The sequence below is a fragment of the Harpia harpyja genome, chromosome 9 (genome assembly GCF_026419915.1).
Source record: "Harpia harpyja isolate bHarHar1 chromosome 9, bHarHar1 primary haplotype, whole genome shotgun sequence".
NCBI lineage: Eukaryota > Metazoa > Chordata > Aves > Accipitriformes > Accipitridae > Harpia > Harpia harpyja.
In genome coordinates, this window is record NC_068948.1 from 31,551,864 (window position 1) to 31,577,292 (window position 25,429).

General features: G+C 53.7%; 1 protein-coding gene across 1 annotated transcript in view; it reads right to left on the reverse strand.

The window, feature by feature from the left end:
* Positions 1 to 12,129: 12,129 nt before the first annotated feature.
* Positions 12,130 to 25,429, reverse strand: part of MYO18B (myosin XVIIIB) — a 77,527-nt gene continuing 64,227 nt past the window's right edge. The window contains exons 39-42 of the mRNA XM_052797245.1: positions 24,570 to 24,703; positions 23,455 to 23,496; positions 22,560 to 22,721; positions 12,130 to 14,948 (exon numbers count right to left, since the gene is read on the reverse strand). Of these exons, the coding sequence (XP_052653205.1) occupies positions 13,649 to 14,948; positions 22,560 to 22,721; positions 23,455 to 23,496; positions 24,570 to 24,703 (1,638 nt within the window). The 3' untranslated portion in view covers positions 12,130 to 13,648. The remainder of the gene's footprint in view (positions 14,949 to 22,559; positions 22,722 to 23,454; positions 23,497 to 24,569; positions 24,704 to 25,429) is intronic.

Consider the following 25,429-nt stretch of genomic DNA (forward strand, 5'->3'; position numbering starts at 1 on the left):
TCAGATATAAGTTTTATGACTAGAGGAGTGCAGAGAATTTCAGCCACGAGCTGCACTGATTTCTCTAAGTTGTCCATCTTTTTATATCAGCAGATGCCAGCTGAGCGTACCTTGTGAAGAATAGTCTCTCCCTGCAAAGGGCTATGCCATTTTTAACCTCTTTATTAAACCGAGCACAATTCTGTGCAATAGCAGAGATGAAGAAAAGCCCCTGATAAGCGGGACTAGCCATTTCCCCGAGTTTCCAATCTCCTTGGTTACAGTAACTCCACACAACATGCAATACAAATGCAGTTTCGGAGACCAGGCTGTTAGCAGCAGCTCCCCAACTAGAGAGTTTGAATTCCAGATTTGAGAGATTCCCCATCTCACTGTCTCTTGCTGCCTCATACCACCATGCAGGAACCCTGGGGACTGGTGACGGTGCTGGAAGGATGCTCTGCAGAGGAGGGTATCATGCAGATGCTCACGCTTGTTTTAGAGAGGTGGCTGAGCACCGCAGTTGGAGCAGAGCCGATGGACTCTGTGCAATCCCAATTACTGCCAATTGCCATTGCAGGTGCTGTATGGGGTCGGTTTTTGGTCAACCTCAGCCATGTCAGGGAAGAGGATCGCTTTGGTCAAAAGCAGCTTGCTTTGCACGTCGCTGCAGTGTCTGCTCTTCTATGGCCACAGCAGGAAAGCTGCAATGGGCTATGGGTTCAGCTCTTCACATGGGGGTGGGAGCCTCATTTTCCCCAGTGTGGGGCAGGACCTGCACGTCTGGTAGAAGCACTGTGTCCATGTGGTACCACTGGACACACTCCCGCAGAGCCCCTGCACCCAAATGTGAGGATTTGGTTTGAACTGATCTTGTCCGTCCTTGCTGCTCCTGAAGCCAGACTAGGCTTTGCCCAGAGACCACCGGCCTCCAGTGCCTCTTCGGCTGCATCCCTGTGCCATGCACAGGCTGCAGGCAGCGCTCACCGAGAAGTGAGATTTAGATATCTGTTAAGATTTCACAGAATTTGTGTGTTTAAGGTCTCTTAAAAGTGATTTTGTTTATTTTTACCATTGGAAGTAGCGACAGCAAACCCCAGCCTAAAGCCAAGGCCAGGAGGTAGTGTGGGAGAGGGATCCGATGAGCGTTTGAAGCCAGAGATGTCGGGAAGGCCAGTGACTGGTGCAGGACGTCTCTCAGCTGCCTCCCCAGAAAGGAGGGGAGTTTTCCCCCAGCAAAACCTGCTCTGATTTCCAGGATCCATACACAGACCCCTTATCCCTGGACTGGGGCAGGGAGAGGAGCTGCAGCCTCCGCCTTGGTGCACACTGAGAGGGATTTCAGTGCAGAAGCCCAAAGCTGGCAGCTCCTTTCCCACAGCTTTACTGCTGGACGGGGATTTAGGCTAAGCCCAGCAGCAGCAGGAGCCAAAAGTTGTCCTGTAACAAGTTTTCCAAGGCCTCGAGAGCAGCAGGAGGACCTGGACCTGCAAAGTCAAAGTGGTCACCCCTGCCCAGCTGCTGCTAATGCTCCTAATCTGCCTGAAATCCCCAGGGATTTGCTCGCTGGGCTGAGAGGAACAGCCTGTGTCATGCCCTGTGTGGGTGGGGGTACCACCACCCCTGCAAGCAGCGGGTGGGGGAGCCCCAGGGGAGAGCTGCTGGGTCCCCCCAGCAATTGCTCATCCTTATAGTGCCGTGGCACAGCAGAGCTATCGCGCTGCACCGAGGGCAGGAGGCCACGGCCGCCGGGGGATTGCTCTGCATGTTTCTCCGTTAATCTCTGTAAAAGTGAAAGCCAGAACTTCTCCCTGCCCTTCTGTGCACTCTCTTGCTAGGGTAATTTAGCAGTATTAGCACCGGTTATGAAATCGGCTCTGGGATGCAGAAGCACAGCCTGAGCGGCTCTCACGGCACCTGCATGGGGTTCCCTCTGGAGCCGGGATCTCTCAGCTGTCCCCCCCCGGGACTGTCCCCATGACTGTGCCCATCCCACAGCCCTGCCCTGGCAGGGACAAACCCTGCTCTGGGAGGCTCAGCACAGCCCGAGGAGCAGGATGGGGCATTTTCCAGATAGGAGCATTAGAGGAGGCAGCAAAGTCCTGTGCAGGGTGTCCAAGGCTTCTGCAATCAGATTGCTGAAGGATGAAGAGGAGGTTTCTGGCAGGAAACCCCCCGGTGGCATCACTGCAGGGCCGGGCAGAAGCGATTCCTCCAGCATTAATGGCCTCGTCCTTGACGTGGAGCCAGGTGCTATTAATAGGCAGCAGCGTGCACCGTGGATGCACCAGCCTGGGCCGAAGCAGAGCTCGCTGGCTCCATCCTCCCACCCCACTCCTAGAGAACATCCCCTCCATGCCCCACATTTCACCTTGTTCTGCTTGCCACACTAATTATAATCACCGAATAATTCCTGAGCAACCTCCCCACTGTGCTGTATTATTCATTGGGAAGCAGACAGGCTCACGCAGCCCAGACAAGCTGCTCTGAGGTATTAACAAGACAAAGGATTAATTGGCTGTTGGGAGCTGCCGAACAGAGGATGCGCTGCCCGTTATACCTGGCGTGGGACTACGTGGACCAGCACAGGGCTCAATTTGCCTCACCTTCCCGTGAAGCACAGGAGGGTGCTGCTCCCAGCTCTGGTGCTCAGGGAGGTGTAGGTGTCATGCTGCTATCGAGGAGACACAGCTCCAGGACTGGGCTGTGCTGATTGTCCTGGTTTCAGCTGGGATAGAGTTAATTATCTTCCTGGTATGGTGCTATGTTTTGAGTTCAGTATGCGAAGAATGTTGATAACGCTGATGTTTTCAGTTGTTGCTAAGTAGTGCTTAGTCTAAAGTCAAGGACTTTTCAGCTTCTCGTGCCCAGCCAGCGAGAAAGCTGGAGGGGCACAAGAAGTTGGCACAGGACAGAGTCAGGGCAGCTGACCCAAACTGGCCAACGGCGTATTCCATACCATGTGATGTCACATCTAGTGTATAAACTGGGGGGAGTGGGGGCGGGAGATCGCTGCTCGGGGACTAGCTGGGTGTCGATCAGCGGGTGGTGAGCAATTGCACTGCGCATCGTTTGTACATTCCAATCCTTTTATTATTGCTGTTATTTTATTAGTGTTATTGTTATTATTATTAGTTTCTTCTTTTCTGTTCTATTAAACCGTTCTTATCTCATCCCACGAGTTTTACTTCTTTTCCCGATTTTGTCCCCCATCCCTCTGGGTGGGGGGGAGGGTGAGTGAGTGGCTGTGTGGTGCTTAGTTGCTGACTGGGGTTAAACCATGACACTGATGCTCTATAAGCAAATGTTTTCTTGGGTTCTGCATTCCCCCAAGGCTGTGCAGGGCTGGGCACGGCCTCGCTGCAGCATCCTCGATGCCCGAACTGGCAGCTCCTTGCCCCTTTCCACGTTTCCCTGGGGCAGCCACGGCAGCACCTTCCAGCTGGGAAATGAGTGCAGGTCCCGAGGCTTCCCAGCTCCTTCCTAAAAACAGCCCCTATGAGAGCGGAGCACCCTGGGCTGGTGTAAAATGTAAACCAAAAGGTGCTCAGAAGCCTTCTTCACCCTCCAAGCCGGCGCTGGGTGCAGGGTCTGTCCCGGGACTGCCCGGGGAGCTGCAGGGGGACAGTGGCAGGTGACCGTTAGCCCCCTTCGTTCACCGGGTTTGTCACATAGCTGCCATCTCCTATGATCTGAGTGGCTTAAATACAAGTAGAGGCTATTTTCCGTGTTGACCCTCTATCCATAATGTGCCCACGGTGCCTCGTGCAGCTGGTGCTGGCTCGGTGGTGTCACACAGGGCATGGCAGCCTCGTGTGCATGCAAGGGATTACTGTCATGCTGACACACACACAGCCAACCTGTGACAGCCATTAGTAATGCGATCCACTAACTGGTCAAAGCTTTCTGTAGCTATGGTAATGAACTAACATAATTCACAATTATAATGTCAAATTTAAACCTAGGGCTTGTGCAAAAAGATAAAAATATCTCTTTGCTCATGGGATCTCAGTATTATTTGCTTAGCTATATTGGAAGCTAAATGCGCTCACTAACATCAAGCGATAGCTCTGAGATTAAACACTTTTCTTCCATTTATGTACGTTTCACCCTTTTATAGTTTTATTAAAATGCTGGCTGCACTTTCAATTAAGTGAATCCCTTTTGCAATTGTAAGCACATTTCATATGAATAAATAATTTAATTTGTGGGGTGTTTTGGGCTCAAAATCACAACTGGCGACGTCAATGCAAAGACGCTTGAAGGGTGCAGAGCTCACAGCCCCCCCCGTGCCTCCTTGCAGCAAGGGGGGAGCCTGGCGTTGCAGTCACTGGGGCTGCCGGCCGCTGGCTCACAGCGCTTGGGGATAGTGGCCACCGGCTCGCTGCCCGGCTGCTCGGCTGCTTGATCAGCGATCAGGAACTGAGCGAAGCCCTTGAGGTCTCTTCTGGATGCACACCTTGACATACCTTAGTTGGGAGGGAGGCTCGTCGGCACAGCCCGCAGCTCCCCTTCCCATGCACCTTCAACCCCCTGCTTTGTCATCGGCCATCTATCATGGTAATAATACTTGACACCTTTCATGTGAGGATCCCAAAGCCCTCTGCAAATATTAATTAATTATCAAAGCAGCACAGCTTGCACTCTGTGAAACTCACAGTCATCATTTCACTGAATTTCACATGAAAAAAATCTGTCTGTTTTCTGCCATTTCTTAACCTCCAAATGTTGCTTTCTTGGCACTTTCCGTAAAGCACATGTTCACGTTTTCAGCACGGAGCCCTGTTTCTCTGGATGCCTGCCCGCGCTCCCCAGGTCCCCGTGCTCAGATAAGCTGCCGCGGTCGGTCCCAATGCCAGTGGGCAGCTGTGAGCCCCAGCCCCTGCTCAGGCACCCTGACCTGCCCCAGCAGCCATGAGAGCAAACCTCATTCTCCCTTGCCAGCACCCCTCCTCGGCAGCAGGAGCCCGGGATCACCGGAGAGGCTGTCAGTCTATCCTGCACCCTGCTTTTTTGTATGGCTCTGTGCGTGCAAGTTCCAGTGAAATCCCACTTTTGCTGGGAAACTTTGGCAAAGCAGAATGGTTTTATCCTGTAGGATGGCAGCTGACAAAGGCTGTGCTGTTGGAAAGTACAATGGACAGGTATGAAACTCCGTGACCTTTGTCTTAAAAAAAAAACCAAGACTTTGAGCTATTTCTAAGACATCAGCAAAAAATGGCAGAAGTGTGATTGCCTCCTCTCACAACCCCAGGATTACAGCCATCTCCGAGGGGCCTGTTTCCCAAGGTACAGTCATTGTGCCTTGGCCCCTCCAACGAGCAGATAAGAACATTAATATTAATTTTGAAAAGCATTTTCAGCATCAACAGTTTGCCCCAGTTTTGGATTTTGCAGTTGTTCCTGTAAGTGATGGCTGGGTGGGTTGAATTTGTTTTGCCAATGCTGAAGCTCTGCAATAGGAATGCAAATGAACCTCAGACTAGTGACTTTCTTCTGCTGTTGGGTTTTTTTTTTCCCCTTTAAACCCCCCCCTCTACCCCAGGTCCCTTAATGCCTGGGGGTTACTATTGTAGAAACTTTTCTCCCCAGCTGTTTTGCAATGTGCTGCACGAACACAAGGACCTTTTACTGTAATTAAGCTCTCGCTGTTCTTTCAGGACTTGAATTCAAAGAAATTCATCACTTTTAACGCAGATGAGCAGCTTGACAGCAAGTCATAGAGAAACAATGCTTTTCCCCAAGAGCCATGGCCAGTGTGTTGAGGTTAGTGTCCCCCGGGGCTGCCCCGGTGGGTCCCCAGGCGCCGTGCTGCCCTCGTGCCTGCACCCCACCGCCGCGCTGGTCCCAGACACCCCGGGGTTGGATTATGGCAGGCAGCAAGAGGTGCCTCCCCCCAGCAAGGTGCTCGGCATCCCTCGCATCTTCCTGGCCCGCAGTCCCAGCGGCATCCCTGCTCCCTCTCCATCACCCAGGCGAGCAGAGGAGGGACTGTCTCCTGCTCTCAGTCCTCACATGATATAAATTATTTAGCACAATAGAAATTATTAGAAATGATCGCCAGCTGTGCAGTGAAACGTAATGGTATTGTGTTCGTTTTGCAGCAATTTTGTTTAACAAGCAAGGGTGGACATCAGTGAGGGTCTGGTAAAAATCATCTCTCTAGATACACATGGGAAAGTCCTGCATGGGACTACACTCAAAAAAAAGAACACAAAAATTAATTATAACAGTTCTAACAGTTCAAGCAAAAGTCCCTTTACAGAGAACTGGAAAGTAGAATGAGGATAATTATACTGTGTTTTCCTAATGCACCGGTCATTTGATGACACATCAAACTCCTTTATAATACATATATATATATAAAATGCATAACATATAATATATATAATGCACATTCTGGACCTTTTGAGGGAGAGACCAGGAGCCATGCAGAGACACACAAGTGTCCAGAGCGGAGACAGCCCTGCTCCTGCTCGCTGCCCACCGGAGCCTCCCGGGCAGAGCCCACGGAGGGGGGTTGCTGAAATACACCTTTTGCTCTTAATTTGTTCTCTGCAGTCCTACCACAGCCTCTGCTAATTTGCTATTCAGATTTCAGCTTTAAACCCAGGAGGTCCTGTGGAGGCTGCGCAGCAGATGGAGGGGCTGTGAGCAGGAGCGCCAGCCTAAGCCGAGCCCAGCAGAGCCTCAGCCCAAAGACACTAGCTCTTTCTCCAGGTCATTGTCCCAGCTTTAGGGAATTGCCCTCTGGATTGCTGCCCACTCAGCATGCATGAGGCAATGGCACGTGTGTGTATGGTGTAGTTAAATATTCACTAGATTAGCCGGAGCACTCTCGGCTCCGCCAGGATTGCCGGGAGCTCGCCGGCGCACGGCATGCAACTGTCACCGGCGCGGCAGGAGGGTGTGGGCTGGCTCACGCTGATGTAGGAAACCTAGCGGGACTTCAATAAGGATAAAATTCAGCCTGATGAAACAAATCCCCAGGTCTGACAGATGGCCTTGAATCTGCAGTTGCTCAGCCCTTAGCTGGGGAGAAAGGGGGGCAGTGGGGAGTCAGGCAGGGAGTGTGAATCTTGCCACCGTCAAGAAGTCCGAGGTGATGCCTCCCGGCCAGGATTGCCACTGAGGAGTGCGGCAGGCAGCCGGGCAGCCTTCCTCCCCGCCAGCCCCCACACTGGGATGGGCACTGAGCAGTGGGAGGGGACACTGGGCAGGGGTAGGGCATTGCCAGTCCCGATCCTGGCAGGGACCTGGGGCTTGGGGTCACCTTTAGTGGTGCTGCACAGCACAGGGGCACCGTCCCTGCTCTCCATCCACGCACGGAGGAGGGAGGTTGGCCAAGGTTGCACAGCTTTGGTGAGTCCAGGCGATTTTCCTTTTCCACCCAGCTCTGCCATGCCGACAAAGACTTGTCTCACCTCTTTACAGAGCAAATTCCCCAGCCCAAGCCTGTTTGAAGGTCACCAGCAAATGGCTGTAATGGAGGTGGGCTTGGCTGCTGTCAGAGCTGCCGGGGCGCAAGACCAGCCACAGTGGCAAACATTGAGGAGAGCAAGAGGAAGCCTCCACGCCTGTTGAACCGCCCGCAGGAAGAATAATTTCAATTATATCTCCCTTTTGGAAGGGACACATTTAAGTGGCAGAGAGGCTCCATGCATGGCAGCAATCGGGTATTAACTCCCTGCATCCAATAGGCGTGAAATTGAATCCTGTCACATGCAGGGCAGGAGCCGAATGCTGCCTGGCCCTGCCTGCGCAGGCAGAGGGGAGGCTCCGCACTCCCCTCCCAGCTGCCGGAGCCACCAGCCCGCAGGAGAAGCCCTGGCTACTCTGCCAGGTCCCTTCCCCAGGAGGGATGCGGTGAGGATGGGCACTGCTGTGTGCTTGCCATCCCACTGAGCAGAGTTACAAACCACAGCGGAGTGTTTCCAGATGCAGGCACCAGGAAAAACAGCTTATTTGTTTGAAAAGAGGCTTACATACCCAGTTAATAAACTTGGAAGTATAATAAATGGAGTTCCCTGACTTCCCTGAGAGCATTGGAGGGGAGGACAGAGCATCTCCCCGACACCCAGCTCCTGCAAAGGCACTGTGGTTCGGGGGGATGATGGGGAGCCTGGGGGGCCACCAGCCCCGGTACCCCCCGCAGCAGGGACCATGCATTGCCTGACCTGGTGACATGTACCAGGCAGCACATGAGCCTGCCTGGCTCACCCGCTCCAGCGCTCGATTCTCCATCAGTTACGGATGTGACGTGCCAAAGAAAGCATCTGCCAGCACGAGAACAGCCAGGTCCAGGCTCCACGAACGCTGCAGACAGCAGCAGGATGGCTTTGGACACTCAATCCTGAATGATGAGCATCTTGCAAACGAAGGAGCTTTTTACAGAGATCATTTCTCTGATGAAGCCTCTCCGAAAGCACTTTCATTGGAAGAAAAGAGCATGCTTTAATTATGCTAATTAGAAACTTGGCAGCCTTGGTTGCTTGGTGCTTCTCTGTCTGATGTGGAGACATTTCCCCTTCCCAGTGTCTGCCTTCCTCGGAGAGGGATGGAGGCAGTCAGCTGCCATGGGCACACGGGTGCAGGGGTGCTGGGGGAGTTTATCCTCACAGCACCAGCCTAATTCAGGCTCTGAGGCACACTGGGTGAAGGACACCCGCTGTCTGCAGGGCTCTGGGCTGGCAGCACCCTCCCTTCTCCAAGGGTGAGATGGACATCCCCATGGGGATGCGCTCTGCAAGGCATAGAGCGCGGCAGCCCCAAGCGGGGCTGGCAACGTTTGCATCTCGGCAGCAAAGCTCACCCCACAGGCACAGCACCCTTCCCAAAGCTGTACTTTCCTTCCCGCGGGTGCCATCCCTCACAGCAGCAAACAACAAATCTCTTGTGCTGAAAGCGGGTAAATGTGGCTAAAATACAGGGGCGAAGAGAATAACTCTTGTCCTCCTACTCCAGGCTATAAACTGCCACGGTCCTAAACCTGACTGACCTGGCCATCGGTTACTTGTCTCCTGTGCATTTGGGAGTGGGCAGGGAACAGGCATTTTCACACCCCACGCTGTACATGTGCAGTATTTATTGCCGGCCAGTGCTGATGGATGGCTCATTCTCACCGCCCATGAGCATTGCTCTCCTCCTGCTCTGGCTGCTTCAAGGGCAAACGATTCTCTGGACTCAGCCTGAAAAGCTCCAGTCCAAGCATCATTTTTCCCTGGTTTGTTGTTAAAGGATGTGCAAAGCCATTTCAAGTGACAGAGCAATTTCCTTTGTGTCCTGCAAAGCAAAAGGAAAAAAAAGAAGTCAGTGTGTTACACAACACTTACCTGCAGCCCCCACACCCTCGCAGGCACTGGCACGTCCCCCCAGCACTGTGTGCTGCAGAGAAGGAGCAGAGAGGCGACCGAGCTGCGATGCTGTGGGAGGAAGCCATGCTGCAGTGCTCTTCCTGCTCATTCGTCTGCCTTCACCCCCAATCCATGTCCTGCTCGCTATCTTACAGCCCTGTACCCCACGTTTCCCGTCCCTCCCAAGGCACAAACCCACTCTGCCTCCCCTCCTGCCTGTGCTGCAGGAGCTCCCTGCCCAGGGCCACGGGATCCTGGCATTCCCACCCCACCAGTGCTGCTGCCACACTGAAGTTTAATCAGATTATATAGGCTTGCCCAGGTCTTTTGGGCTATTAACTCAAGAGTCCTACCAATGGCACATGCATATAGAAATTCTTTGCGGTGAGCAGCTCCGTGGGTGCTCTCCCCCACCCTGCGCGCCAGCCCCTGTGTGCTATGTCCCCCCGCTGCAGCCCCTGCTCAGGCCACCCCCCGCACCCACCGTGGCCTCAGCTGGGAGTCCCCAGCTTTTGCCCCCACCCGTGAACATCCGGCACTGCCAGGGGGGCTGCAGGCAGCCCCCAGCTCACAGCCCCGGAGTAGGCGGGCGGTGATTTGTTCGCAGTTGCATTGCATCTTTTTTCCCAGCTGTTTTATTTCTCTGGAGGCTCCGAGAGCATCACCCGACTCCGGAGCCGCTGGCCCCAGTTTCATTTATGAACCAATTGCCATCGGGGCCAGCAGTCAGGATCAGAATCAATACGCCATCAGCACTGGATGTAATTGCACATAAGAGCTTGTTAGAGCTGTAGCAGTGTCCAGTGATCCCAGGGGTTTCCTCCTTGTCCCGTGTCTGAAGCCAGGTCTCGCTGACGGCCCCCAGGACAGCCAGCACTAATCCTGCTCCCATCAGCTTCTCACACCGAGGCAGGAGACAGGCAGAACCTCCTGCCCAAGCAGACAGTTTCCTTTCACAGCCCTTCCTGTAGTGCCTCCCCCGAGGCACTCCACTGAGCATGGTGGTTTGTGGGAGGGCGAGGACAGGTTCAGCATCACTCAGGCTGAGAAGTTCATGGGGAAAAAGTTCCCATTCCTGCCCAGCTCTGCCGGCGCCGCTTTGTAAGATTTTTCCCTGAACTGTTTGTTCAAAATGTTATTAAAAAATTCCAGACAAGTTGGAAGAGCAGACCATGAAGATCTCTCTTCCAAACGACACAATCTGTGATTTTTTCTTTTTTTCATCTGAAAGCACAGAAGGGAGGACAGGATTTTTGTAAACTATTTTTTTCTTCGAGTTGCATACTTTATGCAGAGAGAACTGGGGACAAGATGCCTTTCACTTAATTTGTGAAATTGCAGGGACTGCAATGATGGCACAGCGCACTGCAGTTTGCCAGTTTGAAGGGGAAAAAAAAGATTTAAAAAGCCCCAAGCCCTAGACATGCTTTCTTACTGGAGTTGCACTGAGCTCTATGAACTGAATGTGCTCACAGAAAACGCAGCTAACAACCAACCCTGCAGGGACCCTGCAAACGAAAGCTGGCCCCTCACTTCCCAAAACAAAGTGTGCGTCAGGATAAACATCTGAAATAAGCCATCTTCATTGCACATGCAATGATACCCACCTGCGACGGGGCAGGGAAGGTTTGGGTGAAGGACAGTCCCCACGGCTGGGCCACACTGGGGCTTGGTGTGGGGAGTTTTTCTCACTGTTGAGGTCTGAATATGGCCCCAGGAGATGCCAGTCCCTGCCCAAAGGAGCATGAAACCCATCTGGGGAGAAAGACTTGCTGCTAAGGACAAAGCATGGGATGTCCCGCCCCACGGCGATGCACAGACTGGGGCCACCCGCCCAGCCCGGTCCTCAAGTGCTGTGTTATCTCCCCAGCACCAGCACTGGCACCGCGCTGCTGCGGGCACGGCCAGGGTGCCCAACAGCAGCTTTGCCAGCCAGGAAGGGGCAGGATCCGACGACCCACCAAACTCATGTACCCGGCTGCGGTGAACGGCCTGGTGTGTGCTGGGTCAGTGGCGCTGAGACATGTAAGAACTACAAAATGCATTGCTTTTTTTTTTTCCAGAAATAGCAGAATCATTACCAAGACCAATTTTAAACTAATTAGAGGGTAATTTCTTCATTTGCTGTCTTCTGGGATGAGTCGCACATTGCAAAAGAGAGACCTGGAAGCGCAGGGAATGTCACCTTGTGCAGAACTGCCTCCTGCCTGCCAGGCTGCCAGCAGCGCGGTGCTGGCTGGGAGCGAGGAATTGCTGGGAACTGCTGACAGCCTACGGGCAGCCGAGCAAACTGCTGATGTGAACCCACAGCCGGAGGTTTTGCATTTGTCTGTGCCAAGGAAAATGCCTCTTGCTGCAAGGCTTTGGTTTAAATTAGAAATCAATGTGAAGAATCCAAAAGGCAAAACAAAATGCTGAAAACTGCCCAATTTGCCTTTTCAAGCTGCCGTTGTGCTGTGGCTGCCCCAGAGGGTCCAACGAGGTTGTGCAAATTGGTGCAAATTTCCCAGTCGAGCAAATTACTAAGAAATCACTGATGGAGAGATTTGTTCATGTACCTGTATAATTTTGCAACAAACCTCTGATAAATGAGGAAGCTTGGATTTCTTCTAGGAAAGAGGGTTGAGGCTGAAAAAAAGAGCTTTTTGTGAGTGCAGAGAGATGGGGAGGCTGGAGGGTCTTGGGTGAGAAGCCCCCAGTCATGGGGGCTGGCGGGGGGAGCGCTCAGCTCTGCACCGCGCCGCTTCCACAGACCTGCTCTCGCTGTGGGGAAAGAAAAGACAAGAAGAGGCTCCTGTCAAAGAAGCAAATATTTTATTGTGTAAAAACCAAGCAGACATCCGAATACAGCCTCCCATCACCACACACACCGCAGCACTGCCTTGCATGTCAGTGAGATGTGCCCAGACGTCCCAAACAGGCAGAAGCTGTAAAAGCACGTATGGATCTGTCTTCAGTTATCTATGGAATTATAAAAGCTTCCGAGCTCCGCTGTTGCTGGGTGTCACACCAAGACCCAAAAGCACCCTTCAGCTGTTCGGCTGATTTTTGAGCAGTGCTACATGGGATGAGACATCTGGGCTGCACCTTCTGGGTTAAAAAGAAGGGGGTTTGGTGTTCCTCCAGCTCTTTACAGTGTGGCCTCCCCCTGGCCAGCATGGCATGTTATCAGGCATCTATGGCAGCCACTGGGTTTTAATTACAGCACCAACTCCTGAGTCAAATGACTGCAGGAGAATAAGAAAGTCCCTCATCCCCACGGCTGGCCCTGAGCAAAGCTGCGGTGATGGGAAAAAGGGCAGGAGCATGAAGAAACCACGGTATGTTTAAAAACAAAAAAAGGTCTCATCATCTGTAAAACCATCCCATGACTTTTGAGGAGCCACTTTCAGTCTCTGTTTAAATTACGTGTTTCCTATCAGGTGCTCTTCCAAAGAAGCGGAGAAGCAGATTGCCCGGGCACGGCTCCTCACTCGGTGCAGTGCTGAGGCCAGTTGCTGCAGTTTATTGAAACAAAGTCTGCAGAAAGTGGGATGTTTCATTATGCAAATTGTGCTTCCTGGAAAGAAATGTTTTATTAACACGCGCTCCCTTCTTGTGTTGGCTTAGTCAATTTGGTCACAGCTTGACATCCAATAAGTTAGTCTAAAGGCAATGGTTTTACAAAATGTTTTTCTAATCTATTTTAAACACTTAATTACAGTTGTGGCACATTCATTAGGGACTTTGCTTTCAAACCTGGATTGTAGTAATAAATCCTAATTCTTGAAGTGTCAGTTGCAATACAGAAATTGGATCCAAGTGGTTGCCAGAGGCAGTTGCTAACTGGGGGAAGCACGCCTGATCCAGGCAGGACCCCCCTCCTCCGGAGGGGATGACCCCCAGTGTCCAGCCAAAGCGATTTGCAAATTAACTGAACAAGCATGGGCACCAGGAGGAACACTCAGCGGGGCTCGGGAGGATGTGTCTGCCGGGTGGCCTGGTAGGAGCTGGGGGACACTATTTTTGGGAAACCAGGAGGCCAGGGGACCCCCGCAGACTCAGAGCTGGTGTTGTAGCCAGCTCCGGGGCTGTCCCCAGCACCGGCAGCATCCCCATTGCCCACCCCCCTGCAGCTCTGAAGAGGGCAAGGAGAGGGCAAGGGGGGGGGGGCTGGTGCATGGTGCCACACACACCCCGGGGCACCCTGTCCCCATGCACTCCACAGCATCGGTGAGGGACCTCATGGGCTGGAGGGCCAGTGGCCCGGGGCCAGCACCGCAAACCTGCCACCACTGCTCTGAGCTGGTGCTGGTCAGTGGCTCAGCATGGGTACCTTAGTCTTTTCCCAGATACTTCCTCATGATGCTGTTGACATCGTCTTCCTTCCCTTCTGCCTCTGCCCGGTGGCTTGTCCCGCTGCTCTGGGTGCCGGCTTTGCCGCTGCATCCCTCCCCGTCCCCTCTCAGGGGCTGCGGCCGGCGCTTGATGCTGTCAGCGCTCCGGGAGGAAAGGAGGGAGCCAGAGGACGAGGAGGAGTCAGAGAGGTCCCCGGGGTCCTCCCGGGGGACTGGGCTGCGCTTGGCCATGCCCTTCGTCTCAGAGGATGCCGAGCTGCCTGCTATGGCCTCATCCTCGAAGCGGACAGTGAGGGGCCGGTGGCCATCCTTTCTGTCCCTCCCAGGCTTGGCCAGGCTGCTGGTGGAGCGAGATTTGCGAATGGCTGGGAGGAAGTCGTCGAAGTCGACGTTGGTTCTCCTCTCATAGTTGAGGGTGGGTATTCGCCAGCTGAAGGGGTCGCTCCCCTTCCCCTCGCCCAGCCCGTCGCTGGATGGCGAGCTCAGGAGCCCCCCAGAGCCCCTTCCCACCTCCACATCTTCCACCGACGGCTCCAGGTACCTTCTCCAGGAGCTGGGCCGCAGCATGCCCAGCACCTCCATCCCTGCAGCTGAAGAGCTCGGCCAGCGGCCGGAGCCATCGAGGGTTTGCAGGAGGGAATCGTAGGAGCCAAACTTTGATGCTCTTTTCAGCACTGGAGAGCGTGTCGGCTCGGCCAGCTCCGAGGCCATGCTTCGCAGGCTGGAGGAGCGCGTGAGGCTGGCGCCTGCTGCTTCATCTTCCCCTAGCTGATTCCCCTCCAGCTTCCCCAGGGAATCCTCCGCCGCCGGGAAAGCCCTGCAACGCCGCAGGGCTGCGGCACCGGTGGTGCGGTAAATAGGGAGGGGAGAAGTGTCACCCAGCACTGGGTGCCCTTGCTCCCGCTCCGCTACCCGCTGCCGCCGCAGCTCCTCCACATACTCGGAGAGGGCGGCCGATGAGCTGGGCACCGGCCCTGCTGCCAGAGAGACCCCCCTCCTCCTCGGCACCGTCGGAGACAGGGGGCTGGGGAACCTCTGGTCTGGGGCGGGGGAGCCCCCCCGCCGCAGCACCGACGGGGACGTCTCTCCTATCCTATCCGCAGGCTTTTTCGGGCTCTCCAGCTCCTCTTCGTCTGCCGGAAGTTTTCCGTATGCCCGTCTTCTAGCACCGAGCAAGGGACTCGCCATCCTCCCCAGATCCGCAGCATCGACAGACCTGGCAGCGCTCTGGGAAGAAGCCGGCCGGCTCGGTGCTGGTTCCTTCGTGTCTCTGCTCACCCTAAACAAGAGATATTGGTGTTAGTTTAAGCTGCGGGATTTCCAGTGACTGTAATGTCAGTCGGCAATGACAAGGCTGAGCAGCGAAAAGCTGATATTGGCATGGTAGTCTCAGAATAAACTCCCGCTGCTGCATTGAGCAGTTGGGCAATGCCCAAAGATTTTGTCTTAAATAACTCTAGGTCAGCCAACCCGGCTAAATCCACGGTGTAGGGTGTGTGGCATGACCAACTTTAGCTCTGCCAAACCAACACATACCTCCAAATGTCCTTTCTTCTTGACAGATTATAGCAATAAGTAGGATTTATTTTATTTCTGTCAAAGCCAAAGATTATTCACTAAAATTTTATGAAACCAGCTCGCAGAGCACCCCAAATGCATCTTAACGTTATTGCCCAGGCTGCTGCTGGGGGGCGGGGGGGGGGGGAATGATTGTGAACTGCAAGAGCCAAATAACACCTGGCTGGGGGCTGCTCATTGAAGAGTGACTGACAGAAGTGATGTGTGGGGATGGGACCTCACCCTGCAAACAAGGAACTGATGCAGAAACCGTGTGGGCTCCACATCTGCTCACTGAAGAGGAGCCACACCGGTCACTGTCACAGCAGAACACCATCCCCAGAAAATGCAGCCCTCACCCGGCAGGCTGATGGACAGTCTGCAGGGTTGGTTTAGCCAGAACACGGTGCCAGATTTGGAACAGCGTCGGCTCAGCAGAGGCAGCGTGTTGCTCTTGCTACCAGGATTGCAGCTTGTGCAGAGTGCATATGTGGAGCAGCAGGAAGGATAATAATAATAATAATAATAATAATAATAATAATAATAATAATAATAATAATAATATGGCATGCCCCTCTGTGCTGAGAGCAGAGCAGCACACAGCAGGTCTGTTGCTGGGACCGGCACATGGTGCCAGCCTGCCAGGAGACGATGCCCAGGAGGAGCCTTGCCGGCCAGCTGGTTTTCCTGATTTAACTCCTGCTCCTCACCACAGGGCTGCAAGAGCTGCTCTGGGAACGCTGTGGTGACACCATACCCACCCCTGCAGCGGCCACTCGCTGAGCAGGACAAGGACATGGTGGCAGCATGGCAGGAGCAGGGAATGGTCCTGCCTTCCCTCAAACCCTGCCTGTCCCTCCCCAAAGCATTCGATGGCACTGAGCACCCGCTCTGCTAGGACACGAGCTTGGGAGCATCTCCTTGGGCACCGCGGGATGCTGATGCTGTGCACGTTCAGCTGCCAAAGCCCCTCTCAAGCAGCCGGACCCTGGCACGTGCAGGCTGCAGAAAGGGCTTCTCTGCACCAAGCCTGGCCGCTTCCTTGTGCAGCTGATGCACGGAGATGGGGAGGGGCTGCAATCACCAGTGGGCTCAGCGTCACTGGTGACACTAAGCCCCCGATGTGACACTTTACACCCCCACCCCCCAAGCACCTCCATTGGTTTGAAGGGCTGAAAAACTGGATTTTCTGCCTGTCCCACTGTAGGGAAAAGCAAAGGGCCTCTTTGCCAGGACATGGCTGAAACAAAGCAGGCGCTCAGCAGAGCTGTGCCGTGTCTCTCCTCAGTACATCACTTTAGATCAATGATAGCCAGTTACTATCTATAGGCTGCTTGCGCGCAGCCGCTTGCCGGTGAGATGGGGAGCGTAGGCGCCTGCGAGCAATGCGTTTTGACAAAAGCTGCACCCAGTGCTGGCAGCTGCCAGCATCACCAGTGGATTATCCCCACTCACAGATACCCCTGGCATTGCTCAGCCAAGGGGGACCTGGAATTGGCCTTAATGTGAAGCCTGCCAGGATGTGAATTTGTCTGAGAAAGAAAGGAGGAGGGAAAAAGAGAGTGAAGGGTAGAGTAAAGCGGCAGATCCTAAATATAAATACATCTCTGGGAGGCCAGCAGGCTTCGAGGTGTGGGAGCAGTGGTCAAGTTTTACATCACCGGTAATGAAGCATCCTGCCCCGGGAATGCTGGGGTTGCCATGGGAACAGGGTGAGAGCGCATAATCCAGCCACCGCGTGGGACCCGTTCGGACCAGGCTCTGCTGACCCGTGAAATAATTTACATGCTGAGATGGGCTGAAGACAAACTCCATGGCTGGCAAATGCAAGCGATTGCGGAAGTAATGGGGTAATGGAGCAGCTGTAGGTCCCCAGTGCCTGCCAGCACAGCCCAGGGCACAGGGGTGCCGGCCAGGCCCCGGCACTCGCTGCCATGCCACGTGCCCGCAGCTCATAAAACAAGCCCAAACCGTTTGATTATTCAATGCAAAATGAATTAACCAGAGATTTAGTCTCCCTGAAACGCAGCAACCTCCAGGGCTACCCCGTGCCGCTGCACCTGATGTTGCTGAAGCGTCACAGCTGATTAATAGTTTGAGACATTTCAATAATGCTGGTTTTTAAGATCCTAAATTGCATCTTACCTAAATAGCTGGTGTAATCCTTCCATGAGAATTTGTACGGAAATTGCTCCAATCACTCTCTACGTTTCCAAATAATATTGTAAACTGACTGCTGCATGACCAGCTTTCATAAATTAAACAGCCAGCTTCAATATTTTTCTTTGGTTTTTAAGACTGAGATAAAAGTGAGCTGGAGAGGTAAGAAACACTAATGGACTGTGAACACGGACGGTTTACACGCTGCTATTTATTGTCCTGTTCAGCGTGATGGACAGTTACTATTTTTATGAAAATCTTTAGAGCCTGAAATGGAGTGAAAGCTGCAAACACGGGATTGTTCCTCCAGCTCCCATGGCTAGTACAAGTCCAGCTGCTGAGGCCCCACAGCCCCCAGGGTCCAAGCAGGGACCTCTGTGTAATGGATCATCTCCTGCCCATGCTCTCCATGCCCTGGTTTTCAGCAGGAGATTTGAAGCCCAAGACCACTCCATCCATCCTTGTCCCTCGCAACAGTTCCTATTAGTTGCATTCATTAAGCAAAACCCAACCGCACACGCCAGGGAAAGGGCTGGTTCCCCCAGGGAAGCCACATCTCTCTGGACACGGCTTATCGGCCCGTGGTCGGTGAGTGCCGTGCCAGCAGGTCGGTGCCAGGATCGTGGTGAGTTAACTCCGAGTAGCATCAGCTGCCTGGCGAGCGCATGCGGGGCTTGATTGGGTTTTAAATGAAAATGCAAAAGCTCCTTGGGGATTACACTAGCAGCAAAAAGGCACCGCGTGGTGGGGAAACACTGCAGGGATTTCTCTGCTTTTGATGCTTTTCCTCTTGCTTACCAGCATCTAAAATGCTCAGGTCCTCCCAGCAAAACCCGTTACTGCTTCCCCTCCTAGGAAACCAAAACATTTTTTGTCCACCTCTGGAGACCCTCCCACGGCGGCTCTGAGCTGTCGCCTACCCCGGCACCAGCCACCGCCACGGCGTGCCCCAGTGCGTGCGAGGGCAGCAGCCCCTGCTCCCGTGCCACGGGTGCACTGAAATCACACCTCCATTTCAATTAATTACTTTCTGCAAAAGGAGCCTGAGGACCACAAGGTAATTTCTCCCATGCAACAGGTTTCTGATGGACCAAGCCCAGAGACTGGAGCTGGTGCTGCCGCATCCTGCCAGGCTGCCGTGGCTGGGGAGCCTGGGCTGCCATCCCTTGTCACCAGTCAAGCTGTGCCACTGCGGCTGCACCCCACACCGCTGCACCAGCACCCCGTCCTCATCATTTGTTCCTTTAACTGTACCTTGATGGCTACCAAAAAAACCCCACCCCAAAATCATGGCTAATCTTCTCTTGGCCATACTCAAGCCTCCTCACAAGGTAGGGCACAAGCATAAGATGGTCCCATCCCATCCTGCAACATCCTCTGCTCGTCCATAAATCGCAGGCTAAGGGCTGATGTGCCGGCAATAACTCCGAGGACTTGGAATAACCCTCGAGACCCCCGGGCAGCCCCGGTGGTGGGTGATGCTGCAGGGGACAGGACCGCGAGCACGCAACAGCCGCCGAGCAAAACTCCGCTCCTTGCCTCAGCGTCAGAGAAGATGATTTTCCCCAGCCAAAGGCAAAAGCAGGGCCTGACGCAGAACTCGGAAGGCATCTGTAGGCCAATACGGAGTTCTGCAATATGCCATTCACACCAAAGCAAATGACATACAACAATAATTAGTGAAGATTACATAGCAATTAACATGATTACAATTATGCTAGTTGAAATAATTTATACAATAAAATCCACACATGCATTGCAACACATGACCAGGGATGAAAGTGTGGCTCCAACGCTTTTCCTGGTAGCTCATAAATAAAGCCAAGACAACTCCATTTCAGGGAGAGAAAAGATACTGGCCTAATTTCTGTCAGAAGAGGATTTTCTTGTCACGCCGTCATCTACAGAAGAGCTCCCAGTTTCCCATATAATGATTTGCTTTTGACACGATAATGTTTAAAAATAAATGTGTCGGATCCCCACCAGCCTTGGGACCTGGGCTCCTGATTTTGTGAACCGAAGCAGAAGGGGAAAGGATGCCAGGGTGATGCTGGGGCTGCAGATGCCGCAGTGCCATGGGATGCAGGAACCGAGAGGCAGGGTCCTGTGCTGCAGGTCCATTCCCTGCCTGCACCTCAGGATCAGCCCCTCCATCGCAATGCAGCCCCAACCTGCCTGGCAAGGGACGGAATAAATATGTAAAGTTTTGAAATGGCTTCCTAAGAAAAAAACTGATAGTTTATTCCAGCTCTGCAATGTGCTGTATTTATTGAGGCTTAGTCCTGATGGCCAACATTTTGTACAAGCATTTAAATAGCAAAGAATTAAAGGAAACGTTAATCAAATCTCTCATTCCTGTACACTACTGACAGTAACAGCCTTCTATGCTTTCCTCTGGCTTTTGGCAGCTGTTTGTTCAGCAAATATCCCATATGTAGTGCTGAGAAGCGAATGCTAGGAAGATTCATTTTTCATTACTGGGTGCTTGTGTAAGACAAAGGAATCTTAATAAGGAAGAGCTCATTTCGCTGATCTCATTTTTATTACCTTACCAGTCTCATCGTCTGTTTGTTTGCATTTCATATAGCCTCCTCTCTAATATTTCCATCTTAGATTAGCTGAAGCCAAACACAGCTACGACACCAAGATTTGCAATTTGCCTCTTCGTGACCCCCAAGACGGAGGCAGATTGTCACACTATTTCCAGGTCTAGGTACAAATTGCCTCTCACAATGGCCACGGTCAGTCCAGCCTACATACCTGCCCTTTTATTATAAATCCAGTGTTTTTCAGCTCAGAAATAGGATATTAGCCATAACTCCTGATTTGCTACCATTCATTTATCATCTGAGTTGGGTCATGTGGACCAAAGACTCCTAAGCAGTACTTAGGAATTACTTTACTGATGGGTGCTGGGGTGGGACGCAGGGTCCCATCGAGCTCAGCCAGGCTCCCATCCATCACATCCCTGCAGGTCCCAGCCCTGCCCCAGCTGCTCTTAAACTCTGCCTTGTATCAGCAATGGACCACTTCAAACTTCTCTGACATACCCAAGGTGTCTGCTGCCAGGGGACTCGCTCTTCAGAAAATTAATTCTGGCAATAGTTATTTTACTATACAAAGCAGGTGAATGCAGTGGGGACAGATCTCGCCAGAATCAGAGCAGGGAGCTTAATACTAATGTCTGCAATGAAATGGCAGTCTGCAAACCCTATCAAACTCTATCGGCTCATAGCATCTCTCTATGGACCTGCATATGAACAGGGAGCTGGCGGGTGCCACAGCAAGCTGTGCCGAGCATCAGCCCGGCCCCTGTCCTGGTTCTGGAAGGAATGGGGGGAAGAGCTGGGAAAATAGCGATGCATGTCCCGATACACCATCCCTGGGAAAGCAGTGCGGCGGGGAGGCCCCGAGTCAGGGGCTGCAGTCAGGGGTCCCACCAGGGCTGCAGGCAAGGCTACTGCCAGCCCTGCCCACCCTGAATTCGGCTGGTCAGTCCTTCCACCCGTGTGCACTGCCGCCTGCCACCATGACCCATGGCAATCGACGTTACAGATCATGCGTTATGCAAAAAAGCGTGCTTTTGTTTGTTACAAAGCTATCGTTCTGCAGATCTCTGCATGCAAAATAGAGAAACTACCTTCCCTGCGTGGGGATGATGCTCTCTGGAGCCACTTCGGCCCTACGCTGCTCCCAGCCCCAGGACCCAAAGCTCCCACCTCTGCTCCATCTCTGCTCTCCAAAGCCTCAGAGGAGACCCGACACCCTTCCCTGTCCCCACAACCTCCCTTCTGAGATGCAGCCACCAGACCCTGATTTACAGGGCTTTTCAAAACTCAACCCATGCGATTGCTTCACACATGAAACACAAAGAACTGGTTTGTCTGTGACCCTGCGGTGCCAGGGATGGCTGGAAAACAGGGGTTTGTCTCTGGGCTGGAGGGTCTCCCGGTGAGGCGGCTCCAATTCCGGCTGGGCGCCTGGGCACCCTCCGAGCCCTGGGCAGCCCTGCTGCTGAGCACCTTAGGGCAGCTCCACGGGAGTCGAGCTGAGGCAGTTTGGCCTTGCGAGTGCTTGGGCCACTCTCCAACTCCCTCACAGCCCATTAGCATTACCGTCAAAAATTAACATATTTTATATTAGAACTGTATAAATGCATACTGTTTCCTCAGCAGCAAAAGGCGAGCATATGGCATACAAATCCGCAAATAGGCTGCATCGCCTCTTTAAATTATCTCTAGAGAATACATCAAGGGATATTATACTGCTTGAAGCATGTTTTTGATGTAGTGACTTTCATCTAGCGTTTCACTGATCCTGGCGTGGCAATGACTACTTTCCTTGATTTGACGTTTTGAACTTAAATACCACGAGTGCCCCCAAACTCCTTTCTGCACGTCCTGAAAGGAGCAGAGCTGAAGCGCCCACTGTCCCCAGGCCAGCTTTGGCAGCATCCCCCGATGAACCGCAGGGGCTTCCCTGTCCCCAAGCAGCTGCAGGCATTGCAGTGGTGCCACTGTGGTGCTCCTTGCTGTGCCGTGGGATCGGTCACCCGTAAGGGGTGACTTTATTTTTCCCATGGGAAAGTAAAAGCCAAAGAGAGCACGTGGGAGCCTGTGAGGATATGCAGCAGTTTGGGATGCTCAGCTCTGCTGAGGGAGTTATGGGGTCCACCCTCCACGTTGTGTTCCCCCATTTGCGGGGCCATGAGCAGCCACAGCCCCTGGCAGCCAGCAGGCAGCGGCCAGGAGAGCAGGCAGCACCCGTCTCCAGGCTGCGGTGTCTGCCCATGCAGACCCCTGTGATGGGAGAGCAGCTACCGGGGCTGACAGCTCTGCCGGCTGTCCTTGCCACCCTGACAGGGCAGGGTGCCCGCTGCCACTTTTCTGCACCTGAATGCTAGGAAACCAGCACTGCCTGCAGCCTACTCCTGCCTCTTGCACTTTTTTTTTTAAAAAATAAAAATACAGGTGGGTTTTAAATACCTTTGTGATGGCTTGCTCCCGCAAGATATTTTTCTACTCTCTGTGCATCTGCAAGATGCTGGAGCTGGCACCAAGCACCTGTGGTTTCCCTGGAGGAAAGCTGTGGCAGCTCCCCGTGCCAGGGGAGCAGCCGCACGTCTGTCACTGCCAGAGGCAGCCATGCCCGGGACGGGCTGGGGGCCCCTTACCTCGGGCCCTGGGTGCTGCGGCTGCCGACGGACTGCGCTGAGAGGCTCCCGGCCACACTGGCACCCGCCGGGGAGGACCAGCCTGCGGACGAACCCGGCCAGGACTTGATGCTCTCTGCAGGCTCCAGACTGGGCGTGGAGCCGATGCTGGAGCAGGTGTCCCTGTAGGGAGAGGAGAGACCCCGTTAGCTCCGCAAGCGCAGGCAGGAAGGGCGGCGGCACTGGGAAGGGGTCCTGGAGCACGTGTGAGGGTGAGGCTGGGCACAGACCAGGGGATCCTTCACAGCTCCAGCAACGGCAGCTCCAGCTGGTGGGCTCTGCTCTGGCTGTTTTATGGCACTGGCACAGACTGGATAAAACAAACCTTTCCAGGAAACCTGGTCCTTGTGCCATTGCTGCTGCCATTAACTATTTCCCTCATGCTTTTGTAAGTGCCCTGTAGCCAATGGGCAGGAAAACATCGCTGCTGCCTGCAGTGCCCCAGGACTGGAGCTGCAGTGACAGAGCCAGTGTGATCCCAGGTACCCCACTGTGCCCTGCGCACCCCTGGGCTCCCCCGGGGCCAGAGCTACCCCTGCCACCTGCCGGGAGCCCCCAGACCAGCTGCAGTGGATGAAATCCTCTAGGATCTCAGTTCTCCTTCAAAGCCACAGATCAGCTTCATATTCTCAAAGTGTAGCCTGGAGGAGTGAGAGCATCCCACTGATTTAACAGCCAGAGCTCAAAGGGAAAGCGAGCGGCTCGATGGGCATGGGGGCACACAAAGCCAGCGCATCCGCAAGCTCATCTGCACCCTGCCCTCGGCAGGCTGCGGGCAGCTGCTGGTCGATAACCCATCACACACCCAGCCGCAGGTTCCTGCCCTTCGGCCGGCAGCTCCCCAGGGCTCACTCACGTCTCTCTCCTGGAGCAGAGTGACTCCTGCGCCGTCTGCACGCTGCAAGGGACAAAAAGAGAGAGTCAGCTGTGGCGCTGCCGATGGCTCATGCAGCCACCGCGCAAGAAAAAACCTTCCCAGCTAACAGAACCCCTCCGATGGCCCGAGCAGAGGTGCAGCCGTGGCAGCAGTGGGGCTGTTCCCAGCACGCTGCATGGCTAAAGTCCTCCTCACCTGCTCCCTGCATCAGTCAGGCCCTGGGCTGCAAAAGGGACCAGAGTACACGCACCCCCATCACAGAGATGGGTGCTGCTGCAGCGTCTGTTGCATTTACACTCGCAGAATACCTCTGGGGTGCCTGCGCTGGCAAAGGGCAGGGAGCAAAACACACCGCTTTTCCTGCACACAGCAGCTGTGGACGTCCCTGCAGGGAAGCACTTCTCACCTCCCGCTAATGCGTCAATTGTATTAGAAATCACTTTTGTTTTACGAAGGAGCGAATTTCTGAGCTCATGGTTTCTATCTCACCCTACCCTGGTTTAATCACTACACATCTCCGCTTTTTTCTTTAAATGCATTTATCTATTTTGTCTCCATTTGTCACAATGCCCCTTTAGCAGTGTAGCAGAGGGGAAAATTGGAGGGCTGTAGAAATAACACCTGAAAAATTCACTGGAATTTTTTTCCCATTTTTTTCTAGTAAAATCCTCTACCCAATCCACACAGCTTTACTGGTTCCTCCAGCCCCCAATGGCTGATCAAAGTGCAGGATTTTCAATCAATAAACCCAGCGCCGGGGCACCCGCTGACGCACAGCAGCACACCATGCTGCGAGGGACGGAAGCTTGCTCTGTGAATGGGGCTATTTCCACCCTTTTTGCTTACTTTAAGCTAGACCACACAGTACGATTTTAAGGGTGACACTTTTTCATGAAACCTTCTATTAACATGAAGTTCCTTGTTCACAAACATGTGCTGCTGCAGCGAAAACATGCGAGGATGCAGACGTGCAGCTACAGCCACCCTGGCATCGTCCTTGCACAGTGCAGCATCTTTCCCCACTACAAAGCACCTGAGCCTGCCCCTCTGCAGCCCCCACAGCCCCCTGCAGCCCCCGGCACTCCTCGCCTCACCTCTCGGCATCGCTGTCGTCACTGGACCGCAGCTCCTCCAGGGCCACCTGCAGATCAGCAATGCGCCGGATGGAGGTCCCCAGGTCAGCCTGCAAGACCTGCCGCACCGCCGCCACCTCCGCCAGCTGCTGCTCCTGCGTGGACGGCACTGGGTCAGCGCCTGCACCCCGACACGGCACCCCGAACTGCGGAGCAGGCGAGCGAGGCGTCTGCTAAAGCTCCCCCCACCCCAGTGCTCCCTGTGCCCTGCCAGGGCTTGCTACCTGCTGCTGCACGCTGCTGCACGTGCAATGGATTGTAAAATGCTAACTTCATCTTACACAGGAAAAGAAGGAAATTAAGCTGAACCCCTCTGGGACCAACCAATACCTCCCACAGTGGAAAAAGTCTCAGAGGAGATGAGCCAAAAATCCCAAGTACAGGGCAGAATATAAGGAGCCACCAGCGATTACCATGTGGAAACTGAACTTAACTCCGGGGAGGGGAGGGTGACCTTGGTTTTAGGCACATGGCTGCACCAGGGCATCATCAGGTTGTACAAACAGCCTTCCCAGAGATACTTAGTAGAGAGTAATATCTTCCTGAGCCAGCCGGACCAGCGTGGGGGAAGCATATATGTGGCTTAGCCCAACATAGAGAATAAAACCTGGACAAGTAATAAAACAAACTTTGAAGAGAGAAATGGGCTTGAGCTGGCTTCAACCCACACCTCCCTTCCTGACAGCTGGGGATGCCCAGCGCCATGGCGGTGAGGGTATGGAGACCGGGGACAGGCATCACGCCTGTGTAGTGACTCGGGTGTATGTCGCAGTTGCTGTATTGTGCCTGTGCTGCGATTTCAGTAGACTCCTGTATCGCTC